The 23,265-nt window shown below is 45.2% G+C and overlaps 1 protein-coding gene across 1 annotated transcript in view; it reads right to left on the bottom strand.

The window, feature by feature from the left end:
- The window catches only part of LOC134895350 (guanine nucleotide-binding protein G(q) subunit alpha), a 286,798-nt gene that overhangs the window by 156,406 nt on the left and 107,127 nt on the right, over window positions 1–23,265 (bottom strand). Inside the window, exon 2 of the mRNA XM_063913832.1 lies at window positions 20,385–20,569. Coding sequence (XP_063769902.1) covers window positions 20,385–20,569 — 185 coding nt within the window. The remainder of the gene's footprint in view (window positions 1–20,384; window positions 20,570–23,265) is intronic.

Raw genomic sequence — 23,265 nt, 5'->3', positions numbered from 1 at the left:
CCTTCCTGGCCTCACACCACGCAACATATTTTCTCCAAATGCGGTGATAATGTTGTGCAGTCACCTCCTTCCTGGCTTTTACCAGTGTAGGAATGACCTCTTCCGGAATGCCTTTTTCCCTTAGAATTCGGCGTTCAACCGCCATGCCGTCAAACGCAGCCGCGGTAAGACTTGGAATAGACACGGTCCCTGCTGAAGCAGGTCCCGTCTTAGAGGTAGAGGCCACGGATCCTCCGTGAGCATCTCTTGAAGTTCCGGGTACCAAGTTCTTCTTGGCCAATCCGGAGCCACTAGTATCGTTCTTACTCCCTTTTGCCGTATAATTCTCAGTACTTTTGGTATGAGAGGCAGAGGAGGGAACACATACACTGACTGGAACACCCACGGTGTTACCAGAGCGTCCACAGCTATTGCCTGAGGGTCTCTTGACCTGGCGCAATACCTGTCCAGTTTTTTGTTGAGGCGGGACGCCATCATATCCACCATTGGTTTTTCCCAACGGTTCACAATCATGTGGAAGACTTCTGGATGAAGTCCCCACTCTACCGGGTGTAGATCGTGTCTGCTGAGGAAGTCTGCTTCCCAGTTGTCCACTCCCGGAATGAATACTGCTGACAGTGCTATCACATGATCTTCCGCCCAGCGAAGAATCCTTGCAGCTTCTGCCATTGCTGTCCTGCTTCTTGTGCCGCCCTGTCTGTTTACGTGGGCGACTGCCGTGATGTTGTCCGACTGGATCAACACCGGCTGACCCTGAAGCAGGGGTTTTGCCAGACTTAGAGCATTGTAAATCGCTCTTAGCTCCAGTATATTTATGTGAAGAGACATCTCCAGGCTTGACCATACTCCCTGGAAGTTTCTTCCCTGTGTGACCGCTCCCCAGCCTCTCAGACTGGCATCCGTGGTCACCAGGACCCAGTCCTGTATGCCGAATCTGCGGCCCTCTAACAGATGAGCACTCTGCAACCACCACAGAAGAGACACCCTTGTCCGTGGCGATAAGGTTATCCGCTGATGCATCTGCAGATGTGATCCGGACCATTTGTCCAGCAGATCCCACTGAAAAGTTCGTGCGTGGAATCTGCCGAATGGAATCGCTTCGTAAGAAGCCACCATCTTTCCCAGGACTCTTGTGCATTGATGCACAGACACTTTCCCTGGTTTTAGGAGGTTCCTGACAAGTTCGGATAACTCCCTGGCTTTCTCCTCCGGAAGAAACACCTTTTTCTGAACCGTGTCCAGAATCATTCCCAGGAACAGCAGACGTGTCGTCGGGGTCAACTGAGATTTTGGAAAATTCAGAATCCACCCGTGTTGTTGCAGCACTAGTCGGGTTAGTGCTACTCCGTCCTCCAGCTGTTCTCTGGACCTTGCCCTTATCAGGAGATCGTCCAAGTAAGGGATAATTAATACGCCTCTTCTTCGCAGAAGAATCATCATTTCGGCCATTACCTTGGTAAAGACCCGAGGTGCCGTGGACAATCCAAACGGCAGCGTCTGAAACTGATAATGACCGTTTTGCACCACGAACCTGAGGTACCCTTGATGTGAAGGGCAAATTGGGACATGCAGGTTAGCATCCTTTATGTCCAGGGACACCATAAAGTCCCCTTCTTCCATATTCGCTATCACTGCTCTGAGTGACTCCATCTTGAACTTGAATTTTTGTATGTACAGGTTCAAAGATTTCAGATTTAGAATAGGTCTTACCGAGCCGTCCGGCTTCGGTACCACAAATAGCGTGGAGTAATACCCCTTTCCCTGTTGTAGGAGGGGTACCTTGACTATCACCTGCTGAGAAAACAGCTTGTGAATGGCTTCCAATACCGTCGCCCTGTCTGAGGGAGACGTTGGCAAAGCAGACTTTAGGAACCTGCGAGGGGGAGACTTCTCGAATTCCAACCTTTAACCCTGAGATACTACCTGCAGGATCCAGGGGTCCACCTGTGAGCAAGCCCACTGTGCGCTGAAATTCTTGAGTCGACCCCCCACCGCTCCTGAGTCCGCTTGTAAGGCCCCAGCGTCATGCTGAGGGCTTTGCAGAACCCTGAGAGGGCTTCTGTTCGTGGGCAGGGGCTGCTTGCTGCCCTCTCTTACCCCTTCCTCTGCCCCGAGGCAGATATGACTGTCCTTTTGTCCGCTTGTTCTTATAGGACCGAAAGGACTGCGGCTGAAAAGACGGTGTCTTTTTCTGTTGGGAGGGGGTCTGAGGTAAAAAGGTGGATTTTCCGGCAGTTGCCGTGGCCACCAGATCCGATAGACCGACGCCAAATAATTCCTCCCCTTTATACGGCAATACTTCCATATGTCGTTTGGAATCCGCATCACCTGACCACTGTCGCGTCCATAAACTCCTTCTGGCAGATATGGACATCGCATTTACTCTCGATGCCAGAGTGCAAATATCTCTCTGAGCATCTCGCATATAAAGGAAAGCATCCTTTAATTGCTCTATAGTCAATAAAATACTGTCCCTATCCAGGGTATCAATATTTTCAGTCAGGGAATCCAACCAGACGACCCCAGCACTGCACATCCAGGCTGAGGCGATGGCTGGTCGCAGTATAACACCAGTATGTGTGTATATACTTTTTAGGGTAGTTTCCAGTCTCCTATCAGCTGGATCCCTGAGGGCGGCCGTATCAGGAGACGGTAACGCCACTTGTTTTGATAAGCGTGTGAGCGCCTTATCCACCCTAGGGGGTGTTTCCCAGCGCGCCCTAACCTCTGGCGGGAAAGGGTATAATGCTAATAACTTTTTTGAAATTAGCACTTTTCTATCTGGGTTAACCCACGCTTCATCACATTCCTCTGATTCAGGAAAAACTACAGGTAGTTTTTTCACCCCCCACATAATACCCCTTTTTGTGGTACTTGCAGTATCAGAGATATGCAAAGCCTCCTTCATTGCCGTGATCATATAACGTGTGGCCCTACTTGAATATACGTTTGTTTCATCACCGTCGACACTAGATTCAGTGTCTGTGTGTGGGTCGACCGACTGAGGTAAAGGGCGCTTTACAGCCCCTGACGGTGTCCGAGACGCCTGGGCAGGTACTAACTGGTTTGCCGGCCGTCTCATGTCGTCAACTGATTTTTGTAATGTGCTGACATTATCACGTAATTCCATAAACAAAGCCATCCATTCCGGTGTCGACTCCCTGGGGGGTAACATCACCATTATCGGCAATTGCTCTGCCTCCACACCAACATCGTCCTCATACATGTCGACACACACGTACCGACACACAGCAGACACACAGGGAATGCTCTTATCGAAGACAGGACCCCACTAGCCCTTTGGGGAGACAGAGGGAGAGTTTGCCAGCACACACCCAAGCGCTATAATATATATGGGAACAACCTTATATAAGTGTTGTTCCTTATAGCAGCTTAAATATATCAAAATATCGCCAAAAAATGCCCCCCCTCTCTGGTTTACCCTGTTTCTGTAGTGCAGTGCAGGGGAGAGTCCTGGGAGCCTTCCTCACAGCGGAGCTGAGCAGGAAAATGGCGCTGTGTGCTGAGGAGAATAAGCCCCGCCCCCTATTTCGACGGGCTTTTCTCCCGGAGTTTTAGATATCTGGCATGGGTTAAATACATACATATAGCCTCAATGGCTATATGTGATGTATTCTTTTGCCATAAAGGTATTAAATATTGCTGCCCAGGGCGCCCCCAGCAGCGCCCTGCACCCTCCGTGACCGCTTGGTGTGAAGTGTGTGACAACAATGGCGCACAGCTGCAGTGCTGTGCGCTACCTTCATGAAGACTGAAGAGCCTTCTGCCGCATGTTTCCGGACCTTCAATCTTCAGCATCTGTAAGGGGGGTCGGCGGCGCGGCTCCGGGACGAACCCCAGGGTGAGACCTGTGTTCCGACTCCCTCTGGAGCTAATGGTGTCCAGTAGCCTAAGAATCCAATCCATCCTGCACGCAAGTGAGTTGAAATTCTCTCCCCTAAGTCCCTCGATGCAGTGAGCCTGTTGCCAGCAGGACTCACTGAAAATAAAAAACCTAAAAACTTTTTCTAAGCAGCTCTTTAGGAGAGCCACCTAGATTGCACCCTGCTCGGACGGGCACAAAAACCTAACTGAGGCTTGGAGGAGGGTCATAGGGGGAGGAGCCAGTACACACCACCTAATCCTAAAGCTTTATTTTTGTGCCCTGTCTCCTGCGGAGCCGCTATTCCCCATGGTCCTGACGGAGTCCCCAGCATCCACTTAGGACGTTAGAGAAAATGTTATGTAGCAAGGAGTCTGTAGTGGTACTTGAACCCAGGTCTCTACAGTTGGGTGTTTAGGGGATTAGTGTGCTGAGCCACACTGTCCCATTGTTTTATTCCCTATATCAGGTAATGCATATATATATATATACATACACACCCATATACACACAGTGAACCCAACAGAGTAGATAAATGCTGTCTATGTGAACCCTCTATATAAATAGCATCTAAAAGGGTATATAAATAGAAGGGTAGATATAGATAAATACTTGCACCCTAGATTTTAATCATTAATGAGCTGAGCACCAGCTCCTGTAATAGAGCAGGTTCCTGATCTACAGCCTCTCTGAAATGACTCCCCTGCAGGAAGGAATGGCAGCCAGCATATGCAGAGAAAAAAAAACAAACAAAAAAACTTAAACCCCACTGAAACAGCAGAGAGACAATGAGTGCTGCGATCCGCCGGAGGGGAGCCCATTGAGTAAAGCGGGAATCAGCTTCCTACCTTTTAAAAGTAAAATATGCTCCATGAACAGCCAGGCAGAGGAAAGGAGCTTGCCGCGGTCTGGGGAGCAGAGGACTTGTGCTGCAGCGGTCCGCTTGTGCTGCAGCGTCCGGAGTGAGCGCAGAGCCGCCGTACGGAGCGGGAGTTAGCTCCGCCCCCCCCCCCCCCCCCGATTCGGCGCCAAGTTTGAAAACCCGCTGCAGTGAGCGGGAAGCGCCTTGTATCCCTCCCGGCCGCCTGTATGCTGCGGCCGGGGAGCGGAGAGTGCAGTCACAGTATATCCCCCCCCCCGGCTGCCTGTATGCTGCGGCCGGGGCGCTTTCAATTTCAAATGAAACCCGCAGAAGTTGTAAAAATAAGCGGGAAGTGTAAATAATTAGTGCGCCTCTGAAACCCGCCATGTCTCTGACTGGGGAGTATGGGGGGGGGGGGGGGGGGGGGGGGGTCCAACCACCACCTTGCACAATTAAATCACTAAAACTGACAGTGTACAATCATATATGAGTCTGGAGGGGGGGAGATTGTACTCACCGCTGTCCAGATGTCTCGACACGCGCCGCACTCAGCGGTGTGGACTTATACTCTGCTCGACAGAGCGACCCCGACACGCGCCGCACACAGCGGTGTCCGGCCGGAATCTTCTGTGATGGAGTGGCCCCGACACGCGCCGCACGCAGCGGTGTTCGGTCACTTTTGAGACTTACCGCTGCCATGCTGCCGGAATCTTCTGCTGGATGGAGTGGTCCCGACACACGCCGCACGCAGCGGTGTCCACCAACTCAGGAGAGCTCAGTGTCTCCCTCAGCCGGGGCCCATCCCGAGCCGCACGCAGCTGCGATGGGACCCCGCCGGCAGCTCCCACGGTGCAGACTGGCAGTGGCAGAGCTGCCAGTTTGTGAGTGTAAGTTAGAAAAAATAAAATAATAAAGAAAAAATAAAAATTTCTTCAGCTAAACCCAAGTGAACCAGCTCCCTCGGGCACTAAACTAAGACTGGCTTGGAGGGGAGATAGTAGGGGAGGAGCTAGCCACAGTGTGAGAATTTTTAAAGTGCCAGCTCCCAATTACTACCTACTATTTCCCCATTGTAACTACACTCCAGTGGCCCCTAGTGGATGAAGGAGAAATAACAAATACTCATGATTCAATTAATGAACATGATTATTAAAGTGTGGGCGTGTTATAAAATACTATATATATTAGTTACATACCGCTTATTAAATGTGGCTAATTAAAAGTGAAACCTAATTCCTATACCTAGATGGGCTAACAGCGCCCAATTAACGTGATATATCCTAATATACAATCTGTGTTTCAGGAAAAAGAAACTATACCAAAATCCATATATTTGTCACTATCAATACTTTTATTACAACACCTTTGGGTGAGGTTAACTCCATTATCACCACTATAAACAAATAATAATAAAACAAAAAGAATAAATAAAATAAATATACATGAACAACATTTCACTGTGTTGTATCCCAACACCAGAAACCTAACTATCCTCCTAGGTTATATCTGGGAAAGGGGTGTTAAATATTATACAGAAGAGTATCAAATTCTACCCAATAATAGGCACGATGAATAAACTCTGGGCAAGTATATCTGCTCTTAGAGGAAGGCTACCATGTCTATACTCTCGTTCAATCCATTCGGGATGAGAGTGTTCAGAGAATAGATCCAAAAGGATTCCCTTTTGGTTAACTGTTTGTCTCTGTCCCCTCCTCTTTTATCTTCCTGTATATGTTCAATGACCGTAAATGTCAGGCCCTGAACATCAGAATCGTGTTTTTCCTGGAAATGGCGGGGGAGGCTATGGTTCTAAACCTTATTTTTAATATTCCGCAGGTGTTCCTGTATCCTAATTTTAAGACACCTCTTGGTTTTACCGATATAGGTTAACTTGCAGCTACACTCGATCTTATACACCACGTAGTTAGTGTTGCAAGTGACCACTGACTTTAAACAATGTACTTTGTGACTCATCTTTCCAACAAAAGCCTTTTTTGTCAACAAAGGGGCAGCAATTGTTGCACGGGAACAGACCTGATCTCTTCATGAGAGGGTGTCCACTAGTGGTATCCATATTCTGGTGTTTAGATTGAAGTTGACTGGGCACCAATAGGTTCTTAAGGTATTTTGACTTTCTAAAGACGATGTTGGGTCTGTCTGGTAGGTGTGGTCCCAATACAGGATCTTTTAAAAGAAGGTGCCAGTGTCGATCCAGGATACGCTAAATCTTAACGTTTTTCTGGTTGTATTGCGTAATAAATGGTCTCTCCAATTGGCGTTTATTATTGGTGTGGCCTTGCCTCTTTAGAAGACTCTTCCTATCAATTTCTGCGGAACGGACTTGATCTTTGCGTAGTTCCATCTCTTTGTATCCCCTATTGATAAACTGTTCCACCAAAATGATATATATATAGATATATATATATATATATATATATATATATATATATATATGGTACGGGGGGTGGGATGAGGTATTACAAGCGACCAAGGTGTCTAATCAATGATTGAGAACAACAGGTACTAAAAAATAGTAAAATTTAATATTAAGAGTACAAAGCACTAAAAAAAGAGGGGGGGAGTAACATGCAATAAAATATAATTAAAATAGCTGGGTTGGTACAAAAAAAGAAGTAAAAAGGGGAGGGGGTTTATACTAAAAAATACATCAGGGTACATATATCAAAAATTCATAAAAGTATACAATATCACTAAAAGAATGGTTTAAAAATCAAAATGCATATGATAAAATACAGAAAAAAGGTGAGGAGAAGTAGCTTATCTTTTATAAGTTTCTGATCTCATCTCAAACTTATAAAAGATAAGCTACTTCTCCTCACCTTTTTTCTGTATTTTATCTTATGCATTTTGATTTTTAAACCATTCTTTTAGTGATATTGTATACTTTTATGAATTTTTGATATATGTACCCTGATGTATTTTTTAGTATAAACCCCCTCCCCTTTTTACTTCTTTTTTGTACCAACCCAGCTATTTTAATTATATTTTATTGCATGTTACTCCCCCCCTCTTTTTTTAGTGCTTTGTACTCTTAATATTAAATTTTACTATTTTTTAGTACCTGTTGTTCTCAATCATTGATTAGACACCTTGGTCGCTTGTAATACCTCATCCCACCCCCCGTACCATTTTGTAGTAGGCATACATACCAGTGCTTACAATTTTCTTTGAGGTACCTAAGCTGACGCCCTAAACTGCATAAGGGAGTGTCCATCAGGTGTTGTTCTGATATTTGTTTCAGAGCATTTATATATTTTTTCATATACTGTTGTTTACAAAACTAGATACTGTATTTGTGGCGCTACTAGCTTCTTTTGTACATATATATATATATATATATATATATATATATATATATATAAGAGCGAAGTGGGTCCGGCACAGCCACTTATACAGATTTAATACATCGGGTGCCCTCACATGGATTAGACAGCAAGCACAAGGTGGTGCGGCACTCCAATGATTCACAAAGGCAGAGGATTTTAAATAGCAACGTTTCAATGCCCGTTTATTTAAAATGGCATTTTCGTCAGGTATATATACCTGACGAAAATGCCATTTTAAATAAACGGGCATTGAAACGTTGCTATTTAAAATCCTCTGCCTTTGTGAATCATTGGAGTGCCGCACCACCTTGTGCTTGCTATATATATATATATATATATATATATATATATATATATATATATATATATATATATATTACAGTTCTTCCTCATTATATATATAACGAGTTTTATGGTAAGAACTTACCCTTGTTAAAACTCTTTCTGCGAGGTACACTGGGCTCCACAAGGAATGGACAATGGGGTGTAGAGTAGGATCTTGATCCGAGGCACCAACCGGCTCAAAGCTTTGACTGTTCCCAGAATGCATAGCGCCGCCTCCTATATCACCCCCGCCTCCCTGCACAGGACCTCAGTTTTTAGTTAACCAGTCCAATGCAGTAGCAGGAAAATAGACAACGGTTAGTAGCCACAACACCACATTCTCGCGACAGGAGAAGTGTCAGCGGCTAATGCCATACCAACCCAAAGAAGCTAAGTGCGTCAGGGTGGGCGCCTTGTGGAGCACAGTGTACCTCGCAGAAAGAGTTTTAACAAAGGTAAGTCCTTACCATAAAACTCGTTTTTTGGTGCGGGGTACACTGGGCTCCACAAGGAATGGAGAATGGGGATGTCCTAAAGCAGTTCTTTATGGGAGGGGACGCACTGTAGCGGGCACAAGAACCTGGCGTCCAAAGGGTAATGCCCGAAACTGGTAATGGCAGTTGCCAATCGCAAATCTAAGGTATTGCTGATGGGACACTGCTATAGGAACATGCAGGTAAGCATCCTGTATATCCAGGGAGACCATGAAGTCCCCAGGTTCCAAGGCCAGAACTATAGAGCGAAGGGTTTCCATCCGGAACTTGGAAACCTTCACAAACCTGTTCAATGCCTTGAGGTTGAGAATGGGCCGGGAGGACCCATTCGGTTCGGGACTAGAGACAGCGGAGAATAGTACTCCCGGCCCCTCTGCGCAAGAGGCACCTGTACTACGACTCCTGTATCCAGGAGGGTCTGTACCACCGAATGTAGAGTGTTTGCCTTTGTCTTGTCCAACGGGACATCTGTCTGGCAAAATCGATGAGGGGGTCGGTTTTTGAAGGCTATGACGTAAACTCGTGTGACGACTTCCCGTACCCAGGCATCTGAAGTGGTCTTCAACTATTCCTGGGTATACCCTAGAAGCCGGCCCCCCACCCTGGGATCCTGGCTGACGGGCCGCCCAGGCTCTTTTGGGCTTAGGCTTACCAGGTTTGGAAGTGCGGGCCTGCTTGGTGTACGCCTGACCTTTTGCTTTAACTGAAGGATGAAAGGGGCGAAAGGAAGTACCTTTAGCCTTTGACACAGAAGGAACAGTACTTGGCAGACAGGCAGTTTTGGCAGTAGCCAAGTCAGTCACAATCTTATTTAAATCCTCCCCAAACAGAATATCTCCCTTAAAAGGGAGTACCTCCAGGGTTTTTCTAGAGTCCAGATCCACAGACCAGGATCTCAGCCACAATATCCGGCGAGCCAGGACTGATGTAGTAGAGGCCTTGGCTGCCAGGATACCGGCATCAGAAGCCGCCTCTTTAATATAACGAGAAGCTGTGACAATATAAGACAAGCATTGTCTAGCATGGTCAGAGGAGATTTCCGCATCTAACTCCAAGGCCCATGCTTCAATGGCCTCTGCAGCCCAAGTAGCTGCAATAGTGGGCTTTTGTGCAGCACCCGTGAGGGTGTAAATCGCTTTCAGACAACCCTCCACACGTTTATCTGTAGGCTCTTTTAGAGACATGACGGTGGTAACCGGTAGACCTGAGGAAACCACCATCCTAGCCACATGTGAGTCCACTGGAGGAGGCGTTTCCCAATTCTTAGACAGCTCCAGCGCGAGGGGATAGCGAGCCAGCATCTTCTTTTGAGGCACAAACTTCGTACCCGGGTTTTCCCACGGTTCCTGACGTATATCAATTAGGTGGTCAGAGTGAGGTGAAACTGGTTTAACCACCTTCTGACGCTTGAACCTATCTGGTTTCTTAGGAGGAACGGTTGGCTCGGGATCATCCGTAATCTGTAAAATTAACTTAATAGCCTCCAAGAGATCAGGAACATCCACATGTGAACCACCCTCCCCATCAGCCGTATCTGAGTCAGAACCTGTGGGGTCAGTGTAAGTGCCGTCTTCATCCGACGAGGTGTCAGTGACAGCAGTGGATTGTGAGGAGACCAGCGCTCGCTTAGAGGACCTCTTAGACGTAGGCGAGCGACGGTCAGACTTTTTAGTAGTCAGGGACTGATTCAACTTCTTTATTTGAGCAGATAAATCGTCCGCCTAAGGCGGGTTAACTGCAGGGACCACAAACGGTTGTACCGGCATTGGGGGTCCCATAGGGGGTGTTAGTTTATGAACTAGCGTATGCAGAAGCGTGGAAAAAGCGGCCCACGGCGGGTCATTATTTGCCCCCGTTGCCACCGTCCCACTGGGGGGCAAGGAGCCCCCAGAACCAGAACCCAAAGCTGCTATTTTCTCCTCATAGGTATCTGCGGCTTCAGCAACACCGGCAGTGTGTTCAGCCCCAGAACCGTTACCCTCAGAAGCAGACATGATATAACTTGCAGTATCAGGTAACACAGTACAATTTGTCAGCAGCACGATACCTCTAGCCCAAACCCCTGCGCAGTGTAGTCAGCACCAGCAGAGATAAAGGAGAGATATGGTGACTAAATCACAGAGAAAAATACGTAATACAGTATATCTTTGTGAAAATCCTATACAGGTTGAGTATCCCTTATCCAAATATTCCGAAATATTCCGAAATACGGACTTTTTTGAGTGAGAGTTAGATAGTGAAACCTTTGTTTTTTGATGGCTCAATGTACACAAACTTTGTTTAATACACAAAGTTATTAAAAATATTGTATTAAATGACCTTCAGGCTGTGTGTATAAGGTGTATATGAAACATAAATGAATTGTGTGAATGTAGACACACTTTGTTTAATGCACAAAGTTATAAAAAATATTGTCTATAATTACCTTCAGGCTGTGTGTATAAGGTGTATATGTAACATAAATGCACTCTGTGCTTAGATTTAGGTCCCATCACCATATCTCATTATGGTATGCAATTATTCCAAAATACGGAAAAATCCGATATCCAAAATACCTCTGGTCCCAAGCATTTTGGATAAGGGATACTCAACCTGTATTAGATAAAACCTGACGCACCAAGCCCCCTCAGGTTATAGAATATAGGGATAGCAGGTTGAGTGAAAGACACAAAATGGACACCACTCAGCTATCAAATGCACACACAAATAGTCACAGTTTGTACAATGCAGAGGTTATTTCTAACAATAATACTGCACTGGACTAGCTTACACAGCTATATAACAATAGATATAACAGTACACAGTAAGAACTGGATGTATATCACAGGGTAATTGTACTAGGAAACCCTGACTAAGTGCACTCTTTCTTAACTAACACTGACTAAAAAAGGCAGGTAGAATACTTAAGTGTCTTGTAAAGTCACAGCACTGACAACCAGGCGGCTTTACATAGGAGGATTTGCCCAAGCATTCCCAGGAACAGTGAGCTGAGGGATAATGGCGCCGCAGACACTGCCAGGGAGTGAGGGAGAGACAGATATGCAGCTCCAGGGCGGGAACATTTGCAGAAAATGGCGCCCTGGGGCTGGGGGAGGGGCTTCAGGTCCAAGCTCCATCCCCCTGCTGGCAAAACCACCGGGTACTGCGGGCTCTAATAAAACGGTTTATAGAGAAAACCTTACCTGTCCCATGCCCTGGTGATCTAGTGGATCGCCTGTACTGCCACAGTGTCCACCGCCAGCGCGCGCGGCCAGCCTCCCCCTGACAGCGCCGGATTGCGATAAAGACCGGGTCCCGCAAGCGGGACCCACTTACCACCTCCCGAAGCGCAGCCACGCGATCCCGGAGAGCCCCTGTCGTGTGTGCCTGACAAGAAGAAAACCAGAGCCTCAGCTGTAGGTACCCGGCAACCAGGGCTCAGGAGTGTACAGCGCCGCTGGGGAGAGCCGGAGCTGTAGCCGTGAATGTCCACTGCTGCTGCCCTTGAAGTCTTCACTTTTTTCCTCAGGAAAAAAGCTTTTCTTAGGGCTGCCTGGAGCAGCCACTCTGTTAAGTGCCTGCTACTGCAGCACCAGCTACGAAACGGAGATCCTGTGCAGGGAGGCGGGGTGATATAGGAGGCGGCGCTATGCATTCTGGGAACAGTCAAAGCTTTGAGCCTGTTGGTGCCTCGGATCAAGATCCTACTCTACACCCCATTGTCCATTCCTTGTGGAGCCCAGTGTACCCCGCAGCAGAAATAAATTATTATATATATATATATATATATATATATATATATATATATATATATATACATACATACATACATACATACATACACACACATATATACACACACACACACTGTATGTCATGTCGTCTCTTTCACCCCAGCAACCCATCACCTCCACCCTTACATAGTATGTTTATAGATTTCCCCCCCTCGCCACCGCCCTTATATATGTAATGATACCCCCCCACCCCTTAAAAGTTTAATGACCAACCCCTTCGCTCACACCCCGGCCAGAGGGTGCACACCTCACTTGTCTCCGCAGCAGCACATGCCAGGACACGCTCCGTCTGTGCATCTCCAGGACAGTGCTGGGTGTAATGTGCAGAGAGCGGCCATGACAAGAGTTTATGTTATGCAGGGCCTATGGTACACACCCCAGTGCCGGTGGCGTGTCGCTGCGCTCTTTCCGCTGCAGATTCCCTCACTGGTGCGGCCGGAGGAGAAGAACAAGCAGTGTTATGGGTGCAGGAGACGGGGCCTCCTACATCCAGCCGCGGCGGTATGACCCGGCGTCTGCCGTCCCCTAAGCGTGGCTGCGACAGCACATGTGCCGAGTCACGCAGAGCTGCAATTACCGGCTTTGACTCAGAGCACCCCTGTGCAGTCTGGTGCATACCGTACCACCGGTTGGGAACCGCTGGTCTATACCATCCCTTATGTGGAGGAAAATAAAAAAAGCAAACTCTGGAAGATTAAACTTATGCTTCTACTATTAGAGTGGCTAGATCAGTGGTTCTTAAACTTTTTTGATCACGGAGCCCTATAGTATCAGAATTTGTTTTATGGCAACCCTAGGCCAAACGTTTCTTATTGAGAAATTTAGAAAAAAAAATATATTAAACTAAATGGTGTTTATATATCCGCTTTAGGTCAGTTCTGTGGTAAGGACAGGATTTGCTACTGTTTGTCCTCATATTTTATGTTTGGCACCCACTAGCACTGGTTTTGGCTATTATATTGACCAATGATTATTTGAATTAGCTCTGGACCATCAAACCAAGGCACCCCTGCAGTGTCCTGAGGCACCCCAGGGTCCCACGGCACACAATTTGGGAAACACTGGGCTAAATGTTGCTTCATTTCTTGCATTACAATCTCATCCACATGTGGGCATACAGAAAATGGCAGATATTACATCTCCTATGTTGCTTTAAAATGTTTAATTCTTCAAGCAAGAGAATGTTCTAACTTGCCCACTTAATAAACAAGAGAATGTGCTAACTGTAACTCTATTTAAAAGACACCTGGTCTTGGCCAGACACCAGGTCTTTGACCAGACACCTGGTCTTCAAGGCTAAAATGGTCACCATGGCTCTGAAGGGGTTAACACTTGTGTTTATGCACAATTTTTGAATGGACTGAATAGTGCTGAGGCGCCAGTTGTAAATGTAATAGCCATTGCCAAGAAGCATGACACAGATTCAAGATTATTGGGAATCTGCAGCTTTGCAGACGACCTTGTGTTGTCGCCCGTAGTTCCCCTCTGCCGCTGCCTAAATGAACAGCGTTGAGGGGGCGGGGCAGGGGCGGATGGAGAGCTGCTCTCCTGAAAAGAGGGGCGTGTCCCCCCATTTTCTTGAGGGGCGAACCAAGGGTCTGGCTCCCTTACTTCTGGGCTTTTTGCAGCCGCGTGGAACATCGGGAAAAGGTTCCCAGCTTGCAACATCGGTCACATTGCTGGGATCGCAGTCACATGCAGGAGGCGTCACTTCTACTTAGACGTCTCCTGCATGCACCTCCTAGAAAACGGATGGAAATTCAATAGGGCTAGCATGCGGGATTGAACTTCTGCCCATCTCTGAATCAGATCCTTTGTCCCAAGCTGTAGCACAAGGCTAGCCCCTGCATGATGCTGGGACATGGCATAGACGGGTGTAGTATGGTATGCCGGCGACCAGCATACCGGCGCCGGGAGCCCGGCCGCCAGCATGGCGAGCGCAAATGAGCTCCTTATGGGCTCGCTGCGCTCGCCACGCTATTTATTCTCCCTCCAGGGGGGTCGTGGACCCCCACGAGGGAGAATATCTGTCGGTATGCCGGCGCTGGTATACTGTGCGCCGGGATCCCGACAGTCGGCAACCTGAAGACCACCCGCATAGACAAGTTCCAGTGCTGGGAGCTGGGAATAGTGCTAACCGTAAAATCACAAATACATAAAATAAAGTGCATTAAAAATTAGTGATGAGCGATTCGGTTTTACTCGGTTCTCAAAACGGCATCTTATTGGCTCACGGATGTCACGTGTTTTGGATAGCCAATAAGATGCCGTTTTGAGAACCGAGTAAAACCGAACCCGCTCATCACTATTAAAAATACATATTGCAGTAAAGCACTTCAGATCCCTGGTGTATAAAGCAGAGTATATTTATTAGTCTGTAACATGTTCAAATGTCTACATGTATTATTGTGACATGGGGAGTGATATTTTAGTATCCTGCAGCAGACTTTAAATATAATTCTTGATACTTTCAATTCGTAAAGAACCAGCCACTAAAAATGAATCCTCTATAATAGGTTTATAGTTTATGGTGCTGCAAACAATCAAAAGCTTAACATGTTAATATCTACTTATTGGCAGCTGCCAATAAGTATATATTGACATGGGAAGTGATGCAGGGGCATATTAAAAGGTTGATTTTGACTTGAAAAGGAGTGCTGCTATTAAATTTAAAAAAAAGAAGACTCACAAAGTCCCGCACCTCCGGCAAGTCGGAGGCTTTTACATTTAGCCCCAAGTGTTCATACAACACAACATAAATCTACCACCAATATCTGGAAGAACGCAGCAGGTTTATGGCCTCGGGGATGTCAGTTGACAATAGATGTGAAATCGTACACTTGCAGGAATAAGCTTTAGCTTACAAAAATGCACTATTTATCACTGCACTTCGCAGCCAAATCGCTCTCTTGCTAGCTATATGAGAGAACATTGGACAACAAGTTTTAACCACATTCATGTAAATATGCTTTGCATGTTTGTTCTATTTAAGAAAATACTGTTACACTCCAATTTCATATATTTGCATGAATCAAAGTATGAGCAACGCAGAAGTTTTTGTTCTGCTACAGTGTGTGAAGCAGCAATGAACTGTGTATATATTTCAGTCATTCTTAAATGTTCACAATCACTTTGTAACTCCGTAGCATACTACAGATGTGTCCTTCCTCATCTATCCTTCGTACGTTATGAGTCACGTTCCGCCAGCTCGTGTGCGACTCCGCCAAAGTTGGGCATCCTTTTTCCACGAAAATGCATCTTGCTCACAATGCTATATAAAATGATATGCGGCATGTGCATAATCTGTGTGCGAATGCAGTTGTATCTGTATACAAAATGCTACTTTACAGTGTCAGTGGAAAACCTATATGTAGCATTTCACTGGTCATCTCACAACTCGACTACTGCAATGTTCTCCTCACGGGCCTCACTTGCTCCCCTCCAATCTGTCCTCAACTCCGCAGCTCCACATCTGCCACTCCCCTTTGACAAAATCTACACTGGCTCCTATTCCCCTACAGAATCCTCTTCAAATTCCTCACTCTCAAATACAAGGCCATCTCTAATTCCACTGCTCCCTACATCTCTAACCTCCTCTCCCTTCATACTCCCTCCCGCCCCCTACGGTCAGCCAATGACCGTCGCCTCTCCTCTGCCTTGGTCACTGTTTCCCATGCTCGAGTTCAAGATTTTGCCCGTGCTGCAACCCTTCAGTGGAACGCGCTCCGCCGCTCCATTAGACTCTCCCCGACCTTGCAAAGCTTCAAATGGGCACTAAAAACCCACCTATTCATCAAAGTGTACCCTTCAGATGCTTAACCTAGTCCTGACACTGCTCCTCCATCCCCCTGCCTCATGCCTTGAACATCTCTGCTTTGCTTACATACTGCCATCAGGCCACCTCCCGCTTGCTTGCACCTCATGTCATCTGTCTGTCGCCCCTTCCCACTAGATTGTTAGCTCTTCAGAGCATGTCCCTCTTTCCTCTTGTTGTCAAAGCCCTCTTCTCGACACATTTCACTCGCAGCTCTCTCCTACTCAGCGACTATCTTTACCTGCTTTTTCTCCTGCTCGTAAAGGCTCATCTCTATCTATGGCCACCAGCCCCAATTAGTATGATGATTACTCCCTCGCCACATCTTAGCTGTATTATGTTTTGAGAATTGTGGTGCTCTTTGTTACCTGTACTCTATTTTTGTTATTTATTTACTATAATGCTAAGTTTTGTCTCCCTGTACTGTCCTTTGTACGGCGCTGCGCAACACTTGTGGCGCCTTATAAATAAAATGTAATAATAATAATTTTGTATATAGATAAAGCTGCAGTCGCACACAGAGTATACACATGCCGCATATAATTTTAAGTAACATAGGGGTATATGCAATTCCGGGCGAATTGCGGCACTTTTTCACCCGTTTTTAAATTCGACACAATTCGAGGCTGTCCCCCCCATCCAAGGGCTGCGGATGGGAGGCTGATAGCCTTGTTGAAAATGTAAGAATATTGTTTTTTTGCAGAGGAACTACAAGTCCCAGCAAGCCTCACCCGCAAGCCAGTACTTGGAGAACCACAAGTACCAGCATGCGGGGGGGGCGGGCGGTCCCGCTGGTACCTGTAGTTCTACTGCAAAAAAAAAAAAAATACCCAAATAAAAACAGGACACAGACACCGTGTCACAGAAGGTCCCTTCAGCCAATCAGGAAGCGCCACGTCGTGGCACTCTCCTGATTGGCTGTATGTGCGTCGGAGCTGTCAGACGCGCATCGCACAGCCCCCTCCATTAGTCACCGCTGACCGCAAAGTTCCCACCATTGAAACTAATGGAGGGAGCTGTGCGATGCGCTGTCTGCCAGCTCAGACGCGCAAAGCCAATCAGGAGAGTGCCACGAAGTGGCGCTTCCTGATTGGCTGAAGGGACCTTCTGTGACAGGAGTCACGGGGGGTCTCTGCATTCGGGGAAAGGGGTCCCATGCGTAAACATGGGACCCCTTTCAGTCCGTCTGGTTCGGGCAAATGCGTTTTTTTGTTTTGCCAAGTACGTGGATTACAATAAAAGAACCGGACACTGGATCAGGTGAGTATAATTTTATTTTCAGGTACCCCGGACGTCGACATTGGAGACGTGGCCAGAGTCGGCATGTCAACATAGGTAAGTATGTGTGTCGGCATGTATGTAATAAAGTTATACTTTCACGGTGTCTGTGTCCTGTTTTTAATTGGGTATTTTTTTTGCAGTAGAACTACAGGTACCAGCAGGCCCGTTCCCCCCCCCCCCGCATGCTGGTACTTGTGGTTCTCCAAGTACCGGCTTGCGGGGAGGCTTGCTGGGACTTGTAGTTCTTCTGCAAAAAACAATATTCTTACATTTTCAACAAGGCTATCAGCCTCCCATCCACAGCCCTTGGATGGGGGGGGACACAGCCTCGGGCTTCACCCCCGGCCCTTGGGTGGCTGGGGGGGAGCCCTTGATTTACCGGGGTCCCCACTCCTCCAGGGTACCCCGGCCAGGGGTGACTTGTTGGCTATTTAATGCCACGGCCGCAGGGCGCTGTATAAAAGTGACCCCCGGCTGTGGCATTATCTGTCCAGCTAGTGGAACCCGGTGCTGGTTGTTAAAATACGGGGGATCCCCTGTCATTTTTTTCCCCGTATTTTGGCAACCAGGATCAGCTCAAAGAGCCCGAGGCTGGTTATGCTTAGGAGGGGGGACCCCACGCAAAAAAATTTCGGGTTTTTTAACCCATTCCATAAAAAAATAAAAAATAAAAAATATATAAATAATACTTGGGCCTCCTAAATAGACAAACCAAGTACCTAATCCCTTCTAATATAAATAGATATGCTATTACCAATAAAAAAAAAAAAAAAACATGTTTTTAAAATGTTTTATTAGATTCCGCCAGCAAAGTGTGGCGGATTGAAAATGACGAATTTACTGTCTAAAAGCACTGTTGTCGAATTTACAATCTTCAATTGAATATACTTTTGTCGAAATGCTGCATTTGTACCATTGCAGAAATGTCGAATTTGACAAATGTCGAATTTCAAAAAGTCGAATTTCAAAAAGTCGAATTTGGAATGGCCGTTTTTTTGACGAAAAGTACTGAATTGCATTGTCGATTTTTTTTTTTTTTTTGGGCGAAAATGTCCCGTTTTTCGACATTTTCGGGAATTCGACCGCAATTGCATATACCCCATAGACTCCTTGTGAGTCTTATACACATAGCAATGCAAATAAGACACTTCTTCGATGAAAAGATGCACAAAAAATGCTTGCAGGTTGTAAACTCGCTCTGGACTAGGAGTGACTAGAAGGGCAGTTTAACATGACTGCAGCAACAACAAGAACAGAGGATGTATCTGTAGCTTGATCTAACAACCAGAATGTCACAAAATGTGGTAGGCAGACAAAATACACACATATATATATATATATATATATATATATATATATATATATATATATATATAGAGAGAACAAGGTGAGAGGCACTCCGCGGTCTTGTATAAATAAACAAGCAGATACCACAAGTGGCAAATATATAAAAGTCGCCAATAGTGGGAATATGGCACTGTACAATCTGAAAATAGCATGGAAATGGATAAACAAATGTTTTATTGCTGTTTTATCATTCGTGCAAGACAATAAATCTTATCATTCATTATAGTTAGGCTTATTACTCTTCAACAGGAAATATTTACCAACAATCGAACTTACAGATAGGTGTACTTAATACTCAGCATACAGTTCACCTTCTATTAAAATAAAGTCTTTCTTGCAGATGATCACTTACTCGTTATTTATATTCTGACAGAAATCCTTTATCAAATAAACAACATCTGTAACATACATCTTACATAGTGCCCTAGTACTGATGTAGGAAAATAAAAATCACCATTTTTTTTAACCATTTGTTATTTTTATTTGTGGTGTTCTACTAATATATTGAGCCTGCATCCATTCCACTGGACATGTTTAACCATAAACTCTATGATCCCTTCATTCCACACAGCCATGGGGGCAACACATTAAAGGATGAATTAAATTATTTCTCCACGCAGCCACCACTAGATGGCGCCCAAATTAAACTGTTGCTCCGTTTGAGCAAACGGAGCCGTGGGGAGACACATTTCAACTCGTGGCACCCCGACAATCTCCAGTTACTTTAGAGATTGGGCGAGCAAAACAAATTAAATCGCCCTCTAAAAAAGACTTGGTTTACAAAGTCACTGAGGAAATTTAAAGGGCAACCATAATTAATCATATACAATCAGTTGGTCAAAGCTGACAGATGGTAAATCTACCGCTAAGAGATCCAGTCATTATGGGTCAACGAGGTTACATACAGGCCAGTATGATCTTCGATAATACGATTTAGCAATAGTCAGACACTGATTTGCAACCATTTTGATCCTGAACAGTTACTATGGGCCAATTTAGGCCCATATTTATCAAGCCTTGGAGAGTGATAAATAGCACAGTGATTAAGTACCAGCCAATCAGCTCCCAACTGCCATGTCACAGGCTGTGTTTGAAAAATAACACTTAGGAGGTGATTGGTTGGTACTTTATCACTGTGCTATTTATCACTCTCCAAGGCTTGATAAATCTGGGCCTTAGTCTAAAAATAACTCACTCACACTGTACTACACCACATACCATCAAGACCAACAAACATGCAGTAACTAAACAGCATTTACCTTGTTGTGTTCATACTTGTATGGGATTTTAAGGGTCTCCGTAGCCCTGATCATAGCTTGCATTGCTGTAAATATATTCTGGTACACAAGTTTAGTGAAGCCTCTCTTATCTTCATCAGAGTATCCGGAGCCATGGATAATCCTCATTTGCTTGATAAACGTGCTTTTCCCACTTTCTCCTGTGCCTATAGAACACAATAAAAAAATATTTATGAAGTCATCTAGAGTGATTCAAGTGTGAAGTGTTCCATTACATAAAAAGGTTATTAGCAGATTATACAGATAATGGTTTCGATGCTCTTACAGCTAAATACAATATAGAATACCACTGAATATTTAATGCTGAAATGTTTATTACAGTCCAATACGCAACTCTATAGGCAAAAGTTAAATACACTATATAGCAGAATGGTTCCTCCTCTCCGATGAGTAGTACTTGGTACACATACCGTTGTATCGGGTTGCAGTTTGGTCGGGATCCCGGTAGCCAGGAGACAGACGCTGGAATCCCAACAGCCGATAAAATACAGACGGTCGGAATCCCGACAATGCTCAGTATTACCCCTCGGTTGATGGGTCCATGCCACCAACAGAGGGGGAATATAATAGTGTGGCGAGCAAAGCGAGCCACCGGACCCAAAGCATGGTGATCACAGTGAGCCTGCAAGAGGACTCGATGCATCGCTGTCGGAATTTTGGCGTCTGTCTCCTGACCGCCAGGATCCAGACCTTTCCGGGAATCATACCGAATCCATTGTATCAACTTGCAGCCATTGGTCACGCAGAACAGAAAAAAGCAAGTTTCTTTTCACATAGCCACATTTTATACAGTAACCTATGGACTGTAAAGCAACAGTAGAGATGGCATGATGAGATGAGACTTTACATCTGTCTGATTCCATAACAAGGCATGTGTAGAACTGTGCCACTTGAAACTATGTGATGTTTTTTTCATTCCATTTTCAGATGTAAAAATTACACTAAATAATAATGCTCACAGCTGCTCTTCATCTCTATTTATGTATTGGTGTATAACAGGGCAGTATGTCAATCCAAATCTTAACAGAGTGCACTAAATTGAAAACAGAAAAACCATCTCTGTACACATTAAATAAAGGATTAATCTGAGAGCATTTAATGTTTTGTTTTTTGTCCCATGCCGTTGATGAAAATATTGGTTTAGATCTATGCCTGTAAGCTTTGCTCCCTGGATGGGCCACTGTCAAACGCAAACAAATATTCAAAGTTGCATACATGTAAAGTAGTGCCAACAAGATGTAAAAGCTTCCCTAATCATATAGCAAACCATGTATTAGATTCTAGCAATATACCCGCCTGGAATGGAGAGAGAGAAATCATGCAGTCTGTGGGCACAGTAAGATCATTTTGCCGTACAGGATTGCTTTTCCAGAAATCTCCTATTTATTTTTAACAGCAGGAAGAAGATTCCCCATAAAAGGATTATACACAGCGTATGAGGATGCATTATTTCACAGTGACCACAGTATGACTGTCTGTAAAAGACATAAATCATTGTTCTTTAAATCCATATTTTTCCCAGAACCCAGTGACTTTTTTTTTTTTAAGCTCTCCATGGTTTATCAATCAGTAATCTCGTCTATAGTAACCAGACTGTTCACTGCAATGAACAATTCATATGCATGTATGTAATGATGTAAGTATGGCATATGAGGAAATTCTAGGACACTACCACAAGTTGCAATGTAAGCTTTACATTGAGACCTATTGTTGTAGGGTATATGGCTGTCTAGGTCGACCAGGAAAAGATTACCAGTATCTAGGTTGACAGGCACAAAGTCAATACCCAAGGGTCAACATGACAAATAGGCTGGCGCAGAAAAGGTAGACATTAGGTTTATTTAAAAATGTGGTGTCGTTTACGCCGTAGAGAGACCGGGAAGCCCAATTAGTGCACCACTTACTATTCCCACGTGTATCGTAAAATATGAAATAGGTAAAAAAATAATAAAAAAAAACAACAAAATAGAATTGTAAAAAAGTTGTGTCGACCTTTTCCTGTGTTGACCATTGATATGTCAACATTATCAAGTTTGACTTAGCATCCGGATACCTTGTAAATCATGATGATTCAGTACAGTTTGAGTATCCCATATCCAAATATTCCGAAATATGGATTATTCTGAAATACAGAATTTTTTGGAGTGAGAGTGATATAGTGAAACCTTTGTTTTAGAAGCATCATTTTTCTTGGAGTTTCCCAACAAAAGTCACTACATATCATGCAGCAAGACATACCTTTGCATAATTACACCCCCCACACACACACGTAGGATGCAGGGGTGTGTATTATTAGATCTACACTAAAAAGGTCTACAGTCAATAGGTCTACCACTAATGGTAGACATGCACTAGGTCGACAGGGTCAAAAGGCCGGTGTGGAAAATCTGTAGTCTGTTTAGATCTGTAGTCCGGATACCAGGGTGCAGTACCTTCCTTTGAAAGTTTCATTACAGTGCTCTGCGAATGGTTATCAGGGCTTGTTATTAACAATCAGATTCCTGTAACATGGCACTTTTGGGTCATCTTGCCAAAGCCTCACATTAATTTGACTGCATTACAGCAAGTGAATTCCCTTTTCTGTTCTGCATGGGCGCATATGCTTGTACATGCTGTCCTAGGCATGCACACCGAATTCACACAGGATACACCAAGACTTCTCTAACCTTATTCTACGTGCAAATCCAAAGTTATCACCCACTTAAGGCCCAATTCTGACCTGATCATAGATGTGCGAAAATTGCACATCTACGATCAAAATCTCTGACATGCGGAGGGACGCCCGGCACAGAGCAATTCCGCCCCCCGCAGACATACAAAAGCATCAGACGCAGGCCCGGCG

Source organism: Pseudophryne corroboree, chromosome 1 (genome assembly GCF_028390025.1).
Source record: "Pseudophryne corroboree isolate aPseCor3 chromosome 1, aPseCor3.hap2, whole genome shotgun sequence".
In the NCBI taxonomy this organism is placed as follows: Eukaryota; Metazoa; Chordata; class Amphibia; order Anura; family Myobatrachidae; genus Pseudophryne; species Pseudophryne corroboree.
This window is presented reverse-complemented; position numbering and strand designations above follow the sequence as displayed.